This window comes from Hydra vulgaris, chromosome 05, assembly GCF_038396675.1.
Source record: "Hydra vulgaris chromosome 05, alternate assembly HydraT2T_AEP".
Classification (NCBI taxonomy): Eukaryota; Metazoa; Cnidaria; class Hydrozoa; order Anthoathecata; family Hydridae; genus Hydra; species Hydra vulgaris.
Window position 1 is genome coordinate 2,388,613 of NC_088924.1, and position 15,024 is coordinate 2,403,636.

Sequence of the window (15,024 nt, forward strand, 5' to 3'; positions counted from 1 at the left end):
AAATTCTTCTGAAGTATTTCCCATCTATATGTAGAGGCACTGAAAAATTTACAAATATTTTGAAGCAGAATAAAAAATTCAGAAGCATGAATACAACAGTCCACAGCGCATTCACCAACAAGATTTAAAGAGTGTGCCGAGCATGGTACAAATGCAGCTAAAGGATTAACTTCTTTAATGCGAGCTTGAAGTCCTGTATATCTACCAGACATATTAGACGCATTGCCGTAACTTTAACCACAACAATTGTTAATATCTAATCCATTCGATTCTAAAACTAAAAACACAGCATCTTCTAATTCTTCAGATTTATGACCAGAATTGGGTAAAACCCTAAAAATTTTTCTACCGGACAGCCATTCTTTTGAACATACCGAAAAATGAATGACAGTTGATCTACATGGCTAATGTTAGGAGTAGAATCAATACTGATGGAAAAGAATTTAGCTTTCTTTATTTCTTTCACCATTTGTTGAATAACATTATCTGCCATTATACTTATAATCTGCTTATATGTATTAAATGATAGGTACGATATTGAACCTTTTCCTTTATTTCCAAAATTCTCAATGTGTTGTGCTAAAAAAGGATCAAACTGAGCAATAAACTCTATGCTTATCATGAAGTTCCCATTATGAACAGATCCAAAACGATCATCTTCACCTCTAAAAGACATTTCACGAGAAGAAAGGGGTTTCACAACACCTACAACTCTTGTCAATATATTTTTCCAATAATTTATTTCCGTTTCTACTTGATACTTTAGCTTTTGATCAAATCGATTTAATACTTCTTTTCTTTCTGTAATATTCATTACACACAATTTGTGGTGTTGTGAATTTTCATGACGCTTGATTTTTTCTTCTCCTTTTTTCCAATCTGAAAAACCAACTGTGGCAAACTTTTAGATAATGAACTTTATGAGCACAGACACAAATTGTGTGGTGAATTTCTGTCAAAGTTTTCATGAGTTTTGGAGCTTGCCATTTCAAATAGCGATATGTTTATATCTCTTATATCAACAGGTTTTAAAATTATTTTCTATTACATTAGCTATTTACAGTTGTGATGGATTAAAAGTTTAAGGTGTTTATTTGGTGTATGCCACCAAATAAATAGCAGGAGCACAAGATATTGTTACTTTCTGAGTAAATCGAAAATGTTCAGTTAATTTTTTCACCATTAACAAGAGTAGATACAAAAATACTTTTTGACAAATATCAAAAACAAGTACGTCTTACCCCACCAATTATTTGAGTGTAAATTCTTTTTGACTTTTGGAAATTATTTTTCTCTAAATTTTGGTTAAATCCATCGATTGATAAATAATCTATCATTTCTCAATTTTTTATCCAGTTGGCAGGGTCATTTCTAAAGAGAAAATATATTTATTTAATTTACAAAAACCAAAAAATTTTAATCAAAGTTTATAACAAATTATATAAAAAAAATTCTACAAAAAATATTCAAGCATTAGATAATAGAGATAAATGTATAATATAATATAACTAGAGGATATAGGTATCGTTTAAAATGTACAGAGTGTATGTACAAAATGTATTATACTTATTAATAATTTATTTTCAAACATAACTTAACATAACAAGCGAATAAAAAAAATAGTCTACCTATGTGCATGTTTATAATTGTAACCTACCATGAAAAAAATTAAAAAATTAAAAAAAGCTTACTCAGGAACAATACATTGTTTAGGAAGACTGTTATGTTCATTCATTGGCAAACGTGGTGTATCATTTATTTCTTCCAATTTTAAAGACAATAGAGTTTTACTCGTTTCTGTACTGCTGTTATTTAATAATTTAAAATTTTCTGGATATGATAGATTATCTTTAGTAACAGTGAATCTGTGATCATTTTGGTTTCTATAGAGAAAAGTATAATAAATTTTATATAACATGCATGTACCAAAGGATATTATTTATAAATTATATCAAATTTTAAATAAAGATTTTACAATAAATATTCGAGCTTGTTATGTTCATGCATGGACAAACAGGGTGTATAATTTAGTTTTTCGGATTCTGTAGTCAATGGAGTTTTATTAGTTTCAGTACTAATCTTAATTGATAATATTAATATTAGATCGTCTGGATTTGATAGGTTATTCTCATTAACAATAAAGCTGTGATCATTTTGATTGCTTGTATTATTTACTACATTTTCAACTAAAAGCATAAATAACGATTACTACACATACCTACATTTAAGATATAAATTATTTACATTAATTAATAAATAACATAACAATATGTAGTATAAATAACAATTTGAAGTATAAACAATAAATAACATAACAATATGTACCTATATGTATAATATATTTGCAAAATTAATAAAATGTAAACTTACTTGGCGATATATGAGGCTGTTTATCTGTAAAGCTAAAATATGTTTCTAACTTAGCAGTCTTTAAAAGTATTTTCGCTTGAGCTTCATTTTTTGCATGAGATTGTTTTCGGTTTTCTGCGTCACTAAACTTTTTACTATAAACGATCATCACTTTTTAAATTAAGAATCCTAAAAGGTATGTATTAGTATAAGTTTAAACCATTATGCAATAAGCATAATATTGAATAATATTAAAGATTATATGAAAAGCTCACTATGCTCAGTAGGCAGAATACAAATTATATATGATAACAATAAAGTTAATACTAAAACTAAAAACAATAATTGAAATACAAATGTTTACCTTTTTCAAGACTGTATACTGTAATACAAGGCATTAAGCAACATACTGAAGAGCAAAATACTTAGGCCAACTATAAAAAAACTGACAACAATCTTATAAATTCCAAACTATATTGTGCACACGCGGTAGATGGTTAGCATAAGAAAGAAAATCCCTCAAAAGGCGATCAAAGTCCAATTGCTAATTTAATATAATTAATGCGTAATTTATTCTGCTTATCACTTCAAATTATATAAAAATAAAAAAAAAATAAAAACTGATCAGGGCATATTAGTATCTTGAAGTGCTGGATTATGTTTCTCCGTAAATGGCATTTTAAAGTGTAGTAATTCCGAGTGTCTACAAACGTTTAATTTTATCCCTATGGTTAATAGATAATATTGTCTTAATGATGCGGTCTTAAACATCATCAGTAACTTTATTTTTGTTTCGTTATACGGGAACCAGGCTAGGATGGCAATTTTAAGATGTGCTGCCGGAAGTACGTTATTTAGAGTGTTCACCACAAGGCTGAGCATGCGCAATGTATTTTTTAGATTTACATTATGACTATCGGGTCATTTGAGACAAGAACGTCGAGATCACATTCAACAGTTTTCGTTGCAAGTATGTGACGTATGCTATTGGTGGTTTCCATGGAGTATCCATGTCACTTTTTTACGGACAACCTACATAGATTACTTTAAATTTATAGACGTTAAAGTGCATGAGCAATTTATTTGACCATATAGCCGCGCTGTCAATTCCTGCCTGAAGCGTTGTGATTTCCGATGCAAACTTTATTAATTAAAAAATTTTACTGTCATCAGCGTATAGTATTATTTTGTGATTGTTTAGTATTATTTTGTGATATTATTATGGAGATTGTTTATAAACGGGATAATTAGTAGTGACTTAAGAAACTCCACTTGAAACGTTTTTCCTATCAGTAACGTAACTCTCCTAGCACAAAACGTTGTTCACAATTTTAGAAATTTTTAGAAAGTAACTTTTTGCAAATGTTGTATGTTTTTAACTTGTGTAGAATACGTTTGTGTAGGACCTTGTTTGTAAAATGCGTTTGCAACGTAACTGAAAACTTTAGATTTGCTTTAAACATCAACTCTCGTTGGGAGTGATGTTTAACTTTTGAAGTTAAACATCACTCCCAACTTTAAGAAAGTTGGGAGTGATGTTTAACTTCATCCACTGTTCAGGTACAGTGTCCGAAATTAATGCTGCTGCGCAAAAATGACCATAGCAGAATAAGACTTTCTAGTAATGAATAAGACTTTCTAGGTTCGCAACAACATAAAAAAAGTTATAAAACACCAGATTGTAATATTTAAAAGAAAATTTGATCATTGATTTTGACAAACAAGATTTAGTGATTTCAATTACAATTGTAAGTCGATAGAGACATTATATTTATTTAGAAAACTATGCGTAGTATTTACAGAAATCTATCTCTCAATAAACCCAACAAATTAAACTCACAGAAACCTCTCAAAAGTTCATTCTGTTAATCTTAATGTTATCTTAATGTAACTATTCTTAATCCATCAATTTCTTTTATCAATGAGCAATTATTTAACGCGTTTAATCTTAGCGGTTCTCGGTGACAAAAAGTCTCATTTTTAGTTATCTTTGAGTTACCGCGTTGTTTATTTATTTGTTGCAATTGATCTCATCCTGCTTATTGACCGTATTAAGAATAAATTTGACATTGCAGAAGTTGCACTTAAATGGCTAGCATCATACTTGCACTCTTAAAACCCTTTATTTCTATTGGATCCTAATCCTGACTCTACATTTCTATTGGATCAAGATAATTATGACTGAGAGCAAGATCAACAGAATGACCAAATCTAAGCGTATTAAACTCATTTCTATATTCCATGATTGTTTCTGCCGTATTTGTTATAAAAAAGACAATGGTATTTATTACAAGTAACATAAAGAAAGTTTATCGTTATGTAATAACCAATAGAAGTTTATCATTACGTAATAACCAATAATAATCTTTTTATAGTCCTGTCAGATATATTCTCAAAATAATTATTGAATCTGCTTAAATAATGGGGTCATAAAATAGTATATAGAAATTGAACTTTTGCTAAACCAAAAAGAAACAGTACCTTTTTATTTTGAATCGAAGAAAAAAACTGCTAAATTCAAAAAAGGTACAGAAATTACATCTACCACACAAACACACCAACTACATTACCCTTGTAAAAACCCTTGACGTTAAAACACACTCTATGAACATCTAAACTACACAATTTTATACTACTACCATACTTGTGCTTTTCTTCAAATCCGTTTATGTCTTACAAAACCTTTTGTCACAGACACCATTTTTTGTATCATAGCTAACTTACGATTAAATGTTGGTATGCATGTCCTTCTTTTTTCTATTTAAATTTAAAAAATTATTTACAATCACTTCGTTGGTTACCAATTTGCCCAAAAAAAGAGCTTTCGAAATATTTTTTATTGTATACAAAGCTTTAATTGACATTTTAACCAAATTTCCTCATGTATAATAATTTCAAGAAGACATAAAAATTAAACGCCTCTTTCCTTTGTTGAAACTCGAGCCATCCATAATTGATGAATAATATTCCTATAATAATAATTTTGATATATTTACACATAGACTGTTTCATATTTTTTTATTTTATATAATTTATTTAATACATAATTAAAAAATTTTACGTTATACAGTATTTAATACATAAATAAAAAATTTACATAACCGCAGCAAAAAGAAGACTTGAGATGTTTTATCCCATTATAGTCAAATTATAATTCAATAGTGATATTTGGTTGTTTTCTTTCTTTTAATTTATATTTATAGAACATTTTTTTTTAACTAAGTGTAAAAACCAAATAAATCTATATAAATCTATAAGGTAAAGCAATTTAAAAGCTCAAAGACAAAATTTAACTTAAAAAGCAACTTAACACTGCTGAGAAAAATGAATTTAATTTAAAAAGCATCTTGAAAATGCTTAAAAAAAATGCATAGATATATGTTTAGTTTTTTTATATTGAGTTTAAACATTCTTTAATTTTTTAATTTAAAAAAAAGTCAAAGTATAGAATTTTTTAGTGAAATTATTATTTGCCCAAAATTAAACTTTTGTGGAATCATAAAAATGGAAGATGTTTGCAAACAAACTTTGCGTTTGCTACCCTTACCTATTTATCTTCTAATTTATTTTCAAGCTGTCGCACAAAAAAAGATTTTTATTTAAATTAAATTAAGCAATTATTTTGAAAGGGTGCAGATTGGATTCGAGCCTTGTTTTATAATTCCACTCAAGATTAAAATTCCTCGTATAATATGAATCATTCGTATAATTGATTTGGCAAACAAATCATTTTGAGTTTGGCACGATATAAAAGCATTTTAGAATGAGTTTTTGTGTATTTATATATCTATCAATAACTTGACATAACTAATGTTATTTAACCAATCAAAATATTGAATTTAATTAAAACAGATTAAAAGATGAAGCAGGTGAAGCGTGAATAGAATATTCAATTAAAAAAATTAAGATTTATCATTTAAGTAACGATTACATAATCGTTGACATTTTAATCGCAGACAATTTTAATTTATTAAAATTAATTTAAGAAGTATTATTCCTTCTTACTTTTTTTTATGAAAATTTTTAAACTTTTTTACTTAATTTTTATTTCTTTATATTTGATGTTAAGGCTTGCAAGAACTGTAAAAATAGCTACCGTAGCGCCGTGGTTACAGTTTTGACTTCGTGTTAAGGGAGCTAACAGCCAACTCTGACATAAAAACAAGATTAAAGAGGAGGGCAGCAGAAAACTTCCTTATTATTTACTATTTAACGATGCTCTGTTAAAAAAAAAAAAAAGAAAAAAGATATCACTTATTGCACTAAATTTTAAATATTTCGATTAGCAGCATTTTTTTAAAATAACTTTAATTGAATTTAAAATTTGTAATTTTTTCACCTAATGAAAAACTTATTCAATCCTTTAATATTATAAAGTTTTTATTTTATTTGAAATTTTTCTTTTCAGCGCAATAACAAATTTTAAAACAAATGCATTATATTTTCCACAAGGAATCTAATTTGCAATTAGTTGCCATTTGATTTACCAAAAAAGATTTTATTGGATCAATAAAAAAATTTTTGGATTAATAAAAAACATTTTTTATTGATCATCAAGAAATTGAGTTTCTCATCGGGCAACGTGGTATGTAAATTCTGAATAAAAGAGCCTCAGAAAAAAATTGCGGTTTCAAAATTACCAAGGTATGGCATGACAGTGCCCTCCATTCTTATATATAGGCCAGAAGTTTAAAAAAGCCAACAAAGAATAACGACAATCTTTTTTTGTTGTTGTTTGTTTATACAATATAAAAGTAATTATATAATATAAGACATTGGTAAGGAAGGAGGCGTGGACTTCTGGTTAAATGCTCTCCCGCAGTGTTACGTGATAAGACCGTAAGGACTTCTGCGAGCACCTAAATAACCTAAAAAAAAAGTAATATCTTTTTTTACAATCTATTAATTGAAAAATATAAAAGTAAAATAATAAAAATAATTATTAGTTAGTTAAAGGAAAATTTCAAAAACAACGTTCGTGAAGAGAGTAAAATTCAATAAAGAAGAAAAAAATACAAATAAAAGAGAAATGTATTTACAAAAGCTTAAACTCTACTTACTAAAAAGATAAATTTACAACCTATTTATTAAAAAATATAAAATAAATAACAAATTGTTGATAGCTAAAGAAAAAAATCTAGAATTCAGATTACATTTCAAGAATCACATTTAAGATAAGAGGTAAAATTTTAATTAAGTAAATAAAAAATTGATATATTTTATACTTTATATTTTCTATTTGTTAGAGGCAGGAGGGGGAATGAATCCTTTAAAGTTGATCCTTACTGAATATGCTTTATTTCACGCTCTCGTAATATATTTCTGGTTTTTTGACAATCTGTTGTTGCCAAATCTGAATTATAGTTTACTCAAAAATGACCTAAAACTTTTTCTCACTTTTTTATTGCTCATTTTCCTATTCACAATATTCCTGATGCGGAAGTTCTTTTGAATTTAAGTTCTTATGTACTAGCAGTCTTACGGAATTTAAGTTCTTATGTACTAGCAGTCTTACGGAATTTAAGTTCTTATGTACTAGCAGTCTTACGGAATTTAAGTTCTTATGTACTAGCAGTCTTACGGAATTTAAGTTCTTATGTACTAGCAGTCTTACGGAATTTAAGTTCTTATGTACTAGCAGTCTTACGGAATTTAAGTTCTTATGTACTAGCAGTCTTACGGAATTTAAGTTCTTATGTACTAGCAGTCTTACGGAATTTAAGTTCTTATGTACTAGCAGTCTTACGGAATTTAAGTTCTTATGTACTAGCAGTCTTACGGAATTTAAGTTCTTATGTACTAGCAGTCTTACGGAATTTAAGTTCTTATGTACTAGCAGTCTTACGGAATTTAAGTTCTTATATACTAGCAGTCTTACGGAATTTAAGTTCTTATGTACTAGCAGTCTTACGGAATTTAAGTTCTTATGTACTAGCAGTCTTCTAATGTATTTGCAATCTTCTAATGTAAAAGGTTTGGTAACTTAAATAATTTTCCATTTAAATATTCTCCCGCAACAAAACTTACCTCATTTTGGCTTTAAATTTATTTTTCAGTTTTCTGTCTAAATTTAAGTTATTAAATTAAAGGATCATAAAGTTTAGAATTAAAAGAAAAACCATTAAAAGTCATAAAATTTGCTTGAAAAATAAAAGCAATTATCTAATGCGGTTTTCCAAAGCGGTTTTCCAATGTGAAAGAAGTGGTTTTCCAATAATTTACTTGATTAATAAGTTCTTTATTTTTCAAGTTCTCGAAGTGAGTTTGTATTTTATTCACTCTAGGGTTATTGGAACTTGATAAAAAGTTAATAATACTGTCTCAGTGGGTTCAATTCCAGTTGCTTGTGTTTAAAAATCAATGACAGCCTATCACTACTACTACTACTATTAATTTTTTCATGCCCGGGTGGAGAGTGAGTTTGTATATTGATTACTACTATTCAGCTTTTGCACAAAAAAATTATGTTTGTTGTGGGTGTAGTGATGTAGCGCCAATTTTCCAATTTCTTTTCTTTATTAGACTACAGGAAAAGTTAATTTACTATTAGACATAAACTTAAATTTTGTAATGTTTTTCTAGAAGCATCGATTTAGGGATGCGTTTTTTACGTTTTTTCAGATAGGTTGTTGGGATATTTTTATACTTTATTCTCCAATGGTAATGTCGGTCAATGTTATATTTATCTTAAATAATGCTAGTTGTAAAGGTTTACTTATGCAGAACAATAACAATGTTAATGTTTTTCTTATTATTTCTGTTATTTTATTTATACAATTTAGAAGGTATTTAGTACGTATCAAATAAAGTTTAAAATAAAGGATGACTGAAGCCAATACCTATTACGATAATATACCCAAAATTCTAATTGGCGCATTCATTACGTAAGCCCCTATTAAGTTAATAAATATTTACGGTTAATAGTATTAACCGTAAATATTTTTTAAAATACAGCAATCTTCATTAAACACGCTGTAGAGAATTTTTATTTCATCCAATAAAACTTAATTAGTTTTCTATAAACAAATATTTACAAATCTTCGTAATTTATTTCTTTGAAGCAGCAATTGTTTAAAATATTATTTAAAAAAAAATAAACAAAAAATAAAAGATAATTGGTCATTTTCTGATTAAAAACGAGGTTTTATAGTTAATCTGTGAAATGCATTTCTTTGGTATGAAAATACCAAAAATAGCAAAACATTATTTAAAATCAATGAGTTTTTAATGAAAGAAATTATCGAACAAGGTATAGCACGAGCCGTTATAAAAATCTTGCCAAAATAAATTCATGTCGTTAATTGACGTCATTGTTTATATTAACGTAGTTAATGCTAATTCAAACTTTCTCATCGATAACTTTAACAAAATTTATTTTTTTCGCTTCTAATTAATTGCTAATTTTAGTGATAAGCATTTTTTAAATTGTAAATAATGCCGACAAACAAGATTATGAAAAACAATTTACTGGATTTGTATAAAGCTATGCATTATTGTAGCATCGATTTAAAATCCAAGGAAGTTGAACAATTGATGACTCGCTGCAAAATAATTACTGTAACAAAAAACTTATAAAATTAGTTAAAAGGTTTGATATCATCTGCTGCTATCATCTGCTGCTATCATCTGCTAAATTTCTGAAGATTATGGAAATCTTTATTTACTGTTTTGTACTGCTTTGTTCCAGTTGTCAATACTTCTGCAAAAACGAATACCATAACAATGATGTTGGAACGCCTGGTGTTGATAGTAAAAGAACTGAAGGTGATGGCCTAATAACCAGTGATGATGGAAAATCAATAAACGAAGAGGAGCAGCTCACCCAGTTTTTAATGGAAATACTTCATAAGAAACAGCAACGTTGCGAACCGTTGACAATAAATGTTTGTGAAAAACTAGGCTACAACCAAACGTTTTCTACTAAAAAAACTTGGTACACTGATTTAAAATTAGACGACCTTCCAGTTGCAAAATGCTCAGAAGACATGCTGTTTCTTTTTTGTATGACTTTTAATCCGATATGTTTTGAAAATTACAACCATGTAGTTAAGCCTTGCAAGTCCGTTTGCAACAAAGTTAAAAGTGAGTGCAGTTCTGCGTTTGAAGAATCTCTTGTAGAGTGGCCTACCGAATTTGACTGTGATAAACTACCTGAGTACGAAAGTGACGTATGCATTAAACCTGATTCGATTGTGGGATATAATAAAGGTAGCATTCCTTTTTCTAACTTGTATTTTTTTAAGGTAATTTCACTTTTAAAAAAGGATATGCATAAAAAGTTTTTTTGATTATAACAATAATATACAATATATTATTATTTTATATTAAATTTATTTCATTTTATTTTATATATAAATTATATTCATATTATTTCATTTTATTTTTTTTAAAAAAAGAGGGACTGCCAGAATACTTGTAAAAGTTACTTGCATAAATTTTTTTTAATAGAAAGTTATAATATGCTACAAAGAAGTAATCCTATTAAATTTTATTGGCGGAAATTTACACTTTTGTATTCTTTTGATAAGATCCGAAAACCGATTAATATTTCTGCTGTTCGGAAATAAAAATATATTTTACCTATTACTCGAGTAAAGTTTTATCAAATTTAATATCAGCACATTTAGTTTTTGATTTTATCAGTTTCCTTTTCGAATTCACTGACTTGGTAACAACTCATTAATTTACTACGATGACATCATTACAAAATACACAATAACATGACAACATTCTGAATGACGACATTTTGTTCGCTGCAATGCCACAAAAAGATGAAAAACTATTTAAATAATATATAATATTTCTTTAACATTAACATGGAAAAAAAAACTTTGGCCATGATGTAACACTTAAATACTGAGACTTTTTATTACTTTAGAATTCAAATAAAATCTTTATAAATTTTATATTTTTTAAAATTTATTCTCATATTCCTATTAATTTAGATTTTATTGTTTTAAATTTTTAGACGCCAAAAAGACAAGTGTTGATTCCGAATGTTCATCATGTCTAAAACCAAAAACGCTTGAACAGTCTCATTACGACAGCTCCGATTACGGTATTCTTTGTTTAGATTGTTTTTAATTGGCACCCGCGCATTTGATTTACCGATATACTGAACTGGCGGTCTACCTAAATTTTCTATAATAATATTTTGAAGCTTTTGACTTTACTTTTTTAAATATAATGAAAAGTTTTATTATATATAATGATGTTGTTATAAGTTTATATTTCTAAAATTTTTATATTCTTAAACATTATATATGTTATTTTAATATTTTTTATTTTAAATATCTAAAAATGTTTTCAAAAATAACGAAGCTTTAAAAAAAATTAGAATAATGGCTGCCAGCATTTAAAATTTTCTGTCATTTATTGCTCTTTAAGCCTGATACTATATTTAAATGTTTAGTTAAAATTGATAATACTTTATACTTTTAGTAATTGAAGGAACTCTTCTCTCGATGACACAAAAGCATCAAAAGTTAAAACTAAAATTTAAGTTGAATAGAATTTTTAAAAAAGGTAACTTTTTAACGATATTTTTTTTTATGATGAGGATAATTTCAGGACTATATTACTAAATTATCAGTTCTATGTAAAACATTAGCTAGTTATTTACGTAAATATTTACAAAAATGCTTTTAAAATTTTAGGAAAAAAAATACTATTTCGTCATAAAACGGTAAAAGTATATTCGAATTCTTTGTGCTCTTGCCCTCGTTTTCAAATCAAGAAAAAATACCTTGTATTTGGTGTGGAAAACAAAGCTGAAAAGAAGCAGTTACTCATTGATAGTAATTCAGCTATTATTGAAAGCACAACGCCATGGAAACGATTGATTCGTCAATGGAAAAAAAACTCTGAAAAGTTTTTTAAGAGTAAAACAGGCTCAAGCAATTATTCGTACATCTATAACAATGTTTATTTTGTTAAAAAGAAGGAAGTTCCATTTACTTGATTAAGGTTCAAAATTATGGTATCAATATTATTACAAAAATGACGGTAGAAGACATATCATAAAAAATGAAAAAGATAAAAGACGAAGAAATCATTCTAAGATAAATTAAGCTTAAAAAAAAGTCATGAATAATTATGTAACCAAATAATTATTTATGAACTTGAACAAAACATTATGAATATCGCAAAAGATTAACTTTGAATGTAAATAAAATTTATAATAATTAAATTCCTTTATACCTTAACAATCATATCCGTTAACTTTCATTGTAAATATTTAAATGTTTTCATTGTAAATATTTAGATGTTTGTTAAAATTTCTGTAAATACTATTATATTAAAAACACAACCTCTTTTTCATTCATTGAAATAAAAATAATAATGTACACATTTAATAAAGATATAAAGTACAATTGCGTTTTTTTGTTATTAAAATCTAAAAACTTAAAATTTAAAATCTTAAAAATGTTAAAATTTCTATTTTAATGAAGAGGGCAATAAAATTGCTGAATTTTTTTGGAATTTCAGATGTTTAGGAGCTTAAAGAAGTCTTTTCAAAAAGTCTAGAAGAGTTTCATGCTTTTTAACAGTCTTGTTAAAAAGCATGTTTATGACGTCATCCTTACCAATGTCTCTCATAAGGCTGGGGGATCAAACTGCGCATTGCGCATTTAAAAAAAAAAGCTAACCGCTTTGCTTCAGTTGCATTTCGCAGAGTTGAGGCTAGTTTTTTTTGCCCGTTGTGTTACAATATTGACTATTTACTAGTTAAACAGTATTGTTTATTTTGAATTTCCAATTAAAAACATGGTTAAAAAGAGGCGTGTTCCACCCCTGTCCCCCCCGCCCTCTCCTCCTGAGATTTCGGCTTTATGCTAAGCCATAAATCTCTAGAGCTAAAAGCTTAAATTTGAAAGAACCTTGATTATAGCTAGAGGAAATTTTATCAAAAATGAAACTTTCTAAAGAACTTTTATAATAGCTGTGACGAGAATATTCTAAAAACATTTTCAAAATGTTCTAGAACCCTGCAGAATTTTCTCTGAACAATCTCATATCTTCCAAAGTGCTCTGAAACTTTCAAAAACATTCACCTTTTGAAACCTTGTAGAAACATATGGAAAGTTATAAGCTTTAGAAAAGAACAGAAAAGTTACTTATTTGGCAAACCATTAAATATATATTTTTTTAGAAGCTATGGCAAAATGCTCGCTACAAAGTTTTTTCCATTTCTATAAAAAATAGTCAGCAATAAAAAAAGAAGTGACAAAGCCCTCTGACTTTTCTGCAGATAATACAGTTTAAAATATTCAAAATGATCGCTGCTGTTTGCTTCAGAAAAGAAAGATATTGACTATTTACTTGATCCAAGATCAACAAGAAATATGTGTTTGGGGATAAAAACAAACTAGAAAACCTTAGTCTGCAAAAAAAAGTTATTTTTAATCCCAGAAATACAATGAAGTAAAAAAAAATATTTAAAATCAAACTGCTAACCGTAAAAGTCAAAAAGTTGAAGATGTAAACTCTTAATAAGAAAGACATGCAAAATTAAATTTCAATCTTCTAGTTGCACAAGGTCCAAACGATGGTTGCACGATACAGTTGCACAAGGTCCAAAGGAAGCAGTTCTAAAATGACTGTAATCTTAACTTTCGGTGGCTTTTAGGTAAAAGCAACAATTAGCTTTAAATAACTTTAAATAACTTTATGGTAAAAGCAGGAGATTAAAAGAAAGAAATATTTTTGAACAGATCAACTGTTGAATGCACTCGGAAGAAACTGAATGGAGGCAAAACATTGCACATCAGATTGAAACTTAAAGCATCTAAACATGCAATTCTTAACGATGGAAAACATTCTTCATATTCTTTACAAATGCTTTACTTTTATATTTTCTTACTGTTATATTTTCTCGAAACAAATGTGTCTATATGGACTATTTCTTCAAATTCAAAACATAAAAATCGAAATAGATGACTTGAAAATAAAAAAGTTTATCAAAATTTTACTCGAATGTTGTAAAAAAATTAATCTAATTATTTTGTAATGAATCCTAATTGTCTATAAAAAATTAGAAAAATCAATCCTTATAATCTTGCAAAAACTTGTGCATCGAAGTTTTGATACTCAGTCAATATTACAAATTATTTTAATGAAATCAGTGAATATTACTATTTTGATAAAATTACATAATTTCTTCAATTAGATGCTACTTAGATGGGATGATTACAGTTAAAAAAAAATTAAAATAAGCAGCTAAACAAAGCTATCATGTAAAAATGCGTATACTAAGCTGACATAAAAAATACACTTAATTTAAAATTTAAAATTTTTAAAGTTAAGATTTTAAATTTTATAGAAATTACAAAGTACAAAAAAAAATTATTGTATTTAAAAAGACAAAAAAAAAAAAAAAAAAGTTTGATGAAAACTTTGCAACACTTTGGTATTTTTTTGTTTTAGATATTAATAAGGTTTTTTTCTGATTTATTTTTTAAATAAATTAGTAAGTTAGTTTCAAACTGTTGTTTTTAATATTTTTTGCCTTAAAACATATCACCTAATATCTATGTATCTGTGAATATGTAAAATATGAAACGATTAATCAATAATTATAATTTGCTTTTAGATTAATTAATTCCTATTCTAGTGATACTATAATTTTAGTTTAATAAAATTTTTAATCCATATATTCATTATTGTTTGAAAGAA

General features: G+C 27.1%; 2 protein-coding genes across 2 annotated transcripts; one reads left to right on the plus strand and one right to left on the minus strand.

Annotated features, from left to right (window-relative positions):
- Positions 1-233: 233 nt before the first annotated feature.
- LOC136080107 (zinc finger MYM-type protein 1-like) lies at positions 234-1,337 on the minus strand. Its single transcript, XM_065796716.1, has 3 exons — positions 1,242-1,337; positions 375-901; positions 234-333 (listed from the first exon to the last, which is right to left on the minus strand). Exons 1-3 carry the CDS (start codon positions 1,335-1,337, stop codon positions 234-236), a joined length of 723 nt encoding a protein of 240 aa, XP_065652788.1.
- An 8,125-nt stretch (positions 1,338-9,462) lies between these two features.
- Positions 9,463-12,725, plus strand: LOC136071793 (secreted frizzled-related protein 3-like). The gene is made up of 4 exons (XM_065797088.1): positions 9,463-10,557; positions 11,318-11,407; positions 11,791-11,874; positions 12,006-12,725. Exons 1-4 carry the CDS (start codon positions 9,996-9,998, stop codon positions 12,308-12,310), a joined length of 1,041 nt encoding a protein of 346 aa, XP_065653160.1. The 5' UTR covers positions 9,463-9,995; the 3' UTR covers positions 12,311-12,725.
- The last annotated feature ends 2,299 nt before the right edge of the window (positions 12,726-15,024 follow it).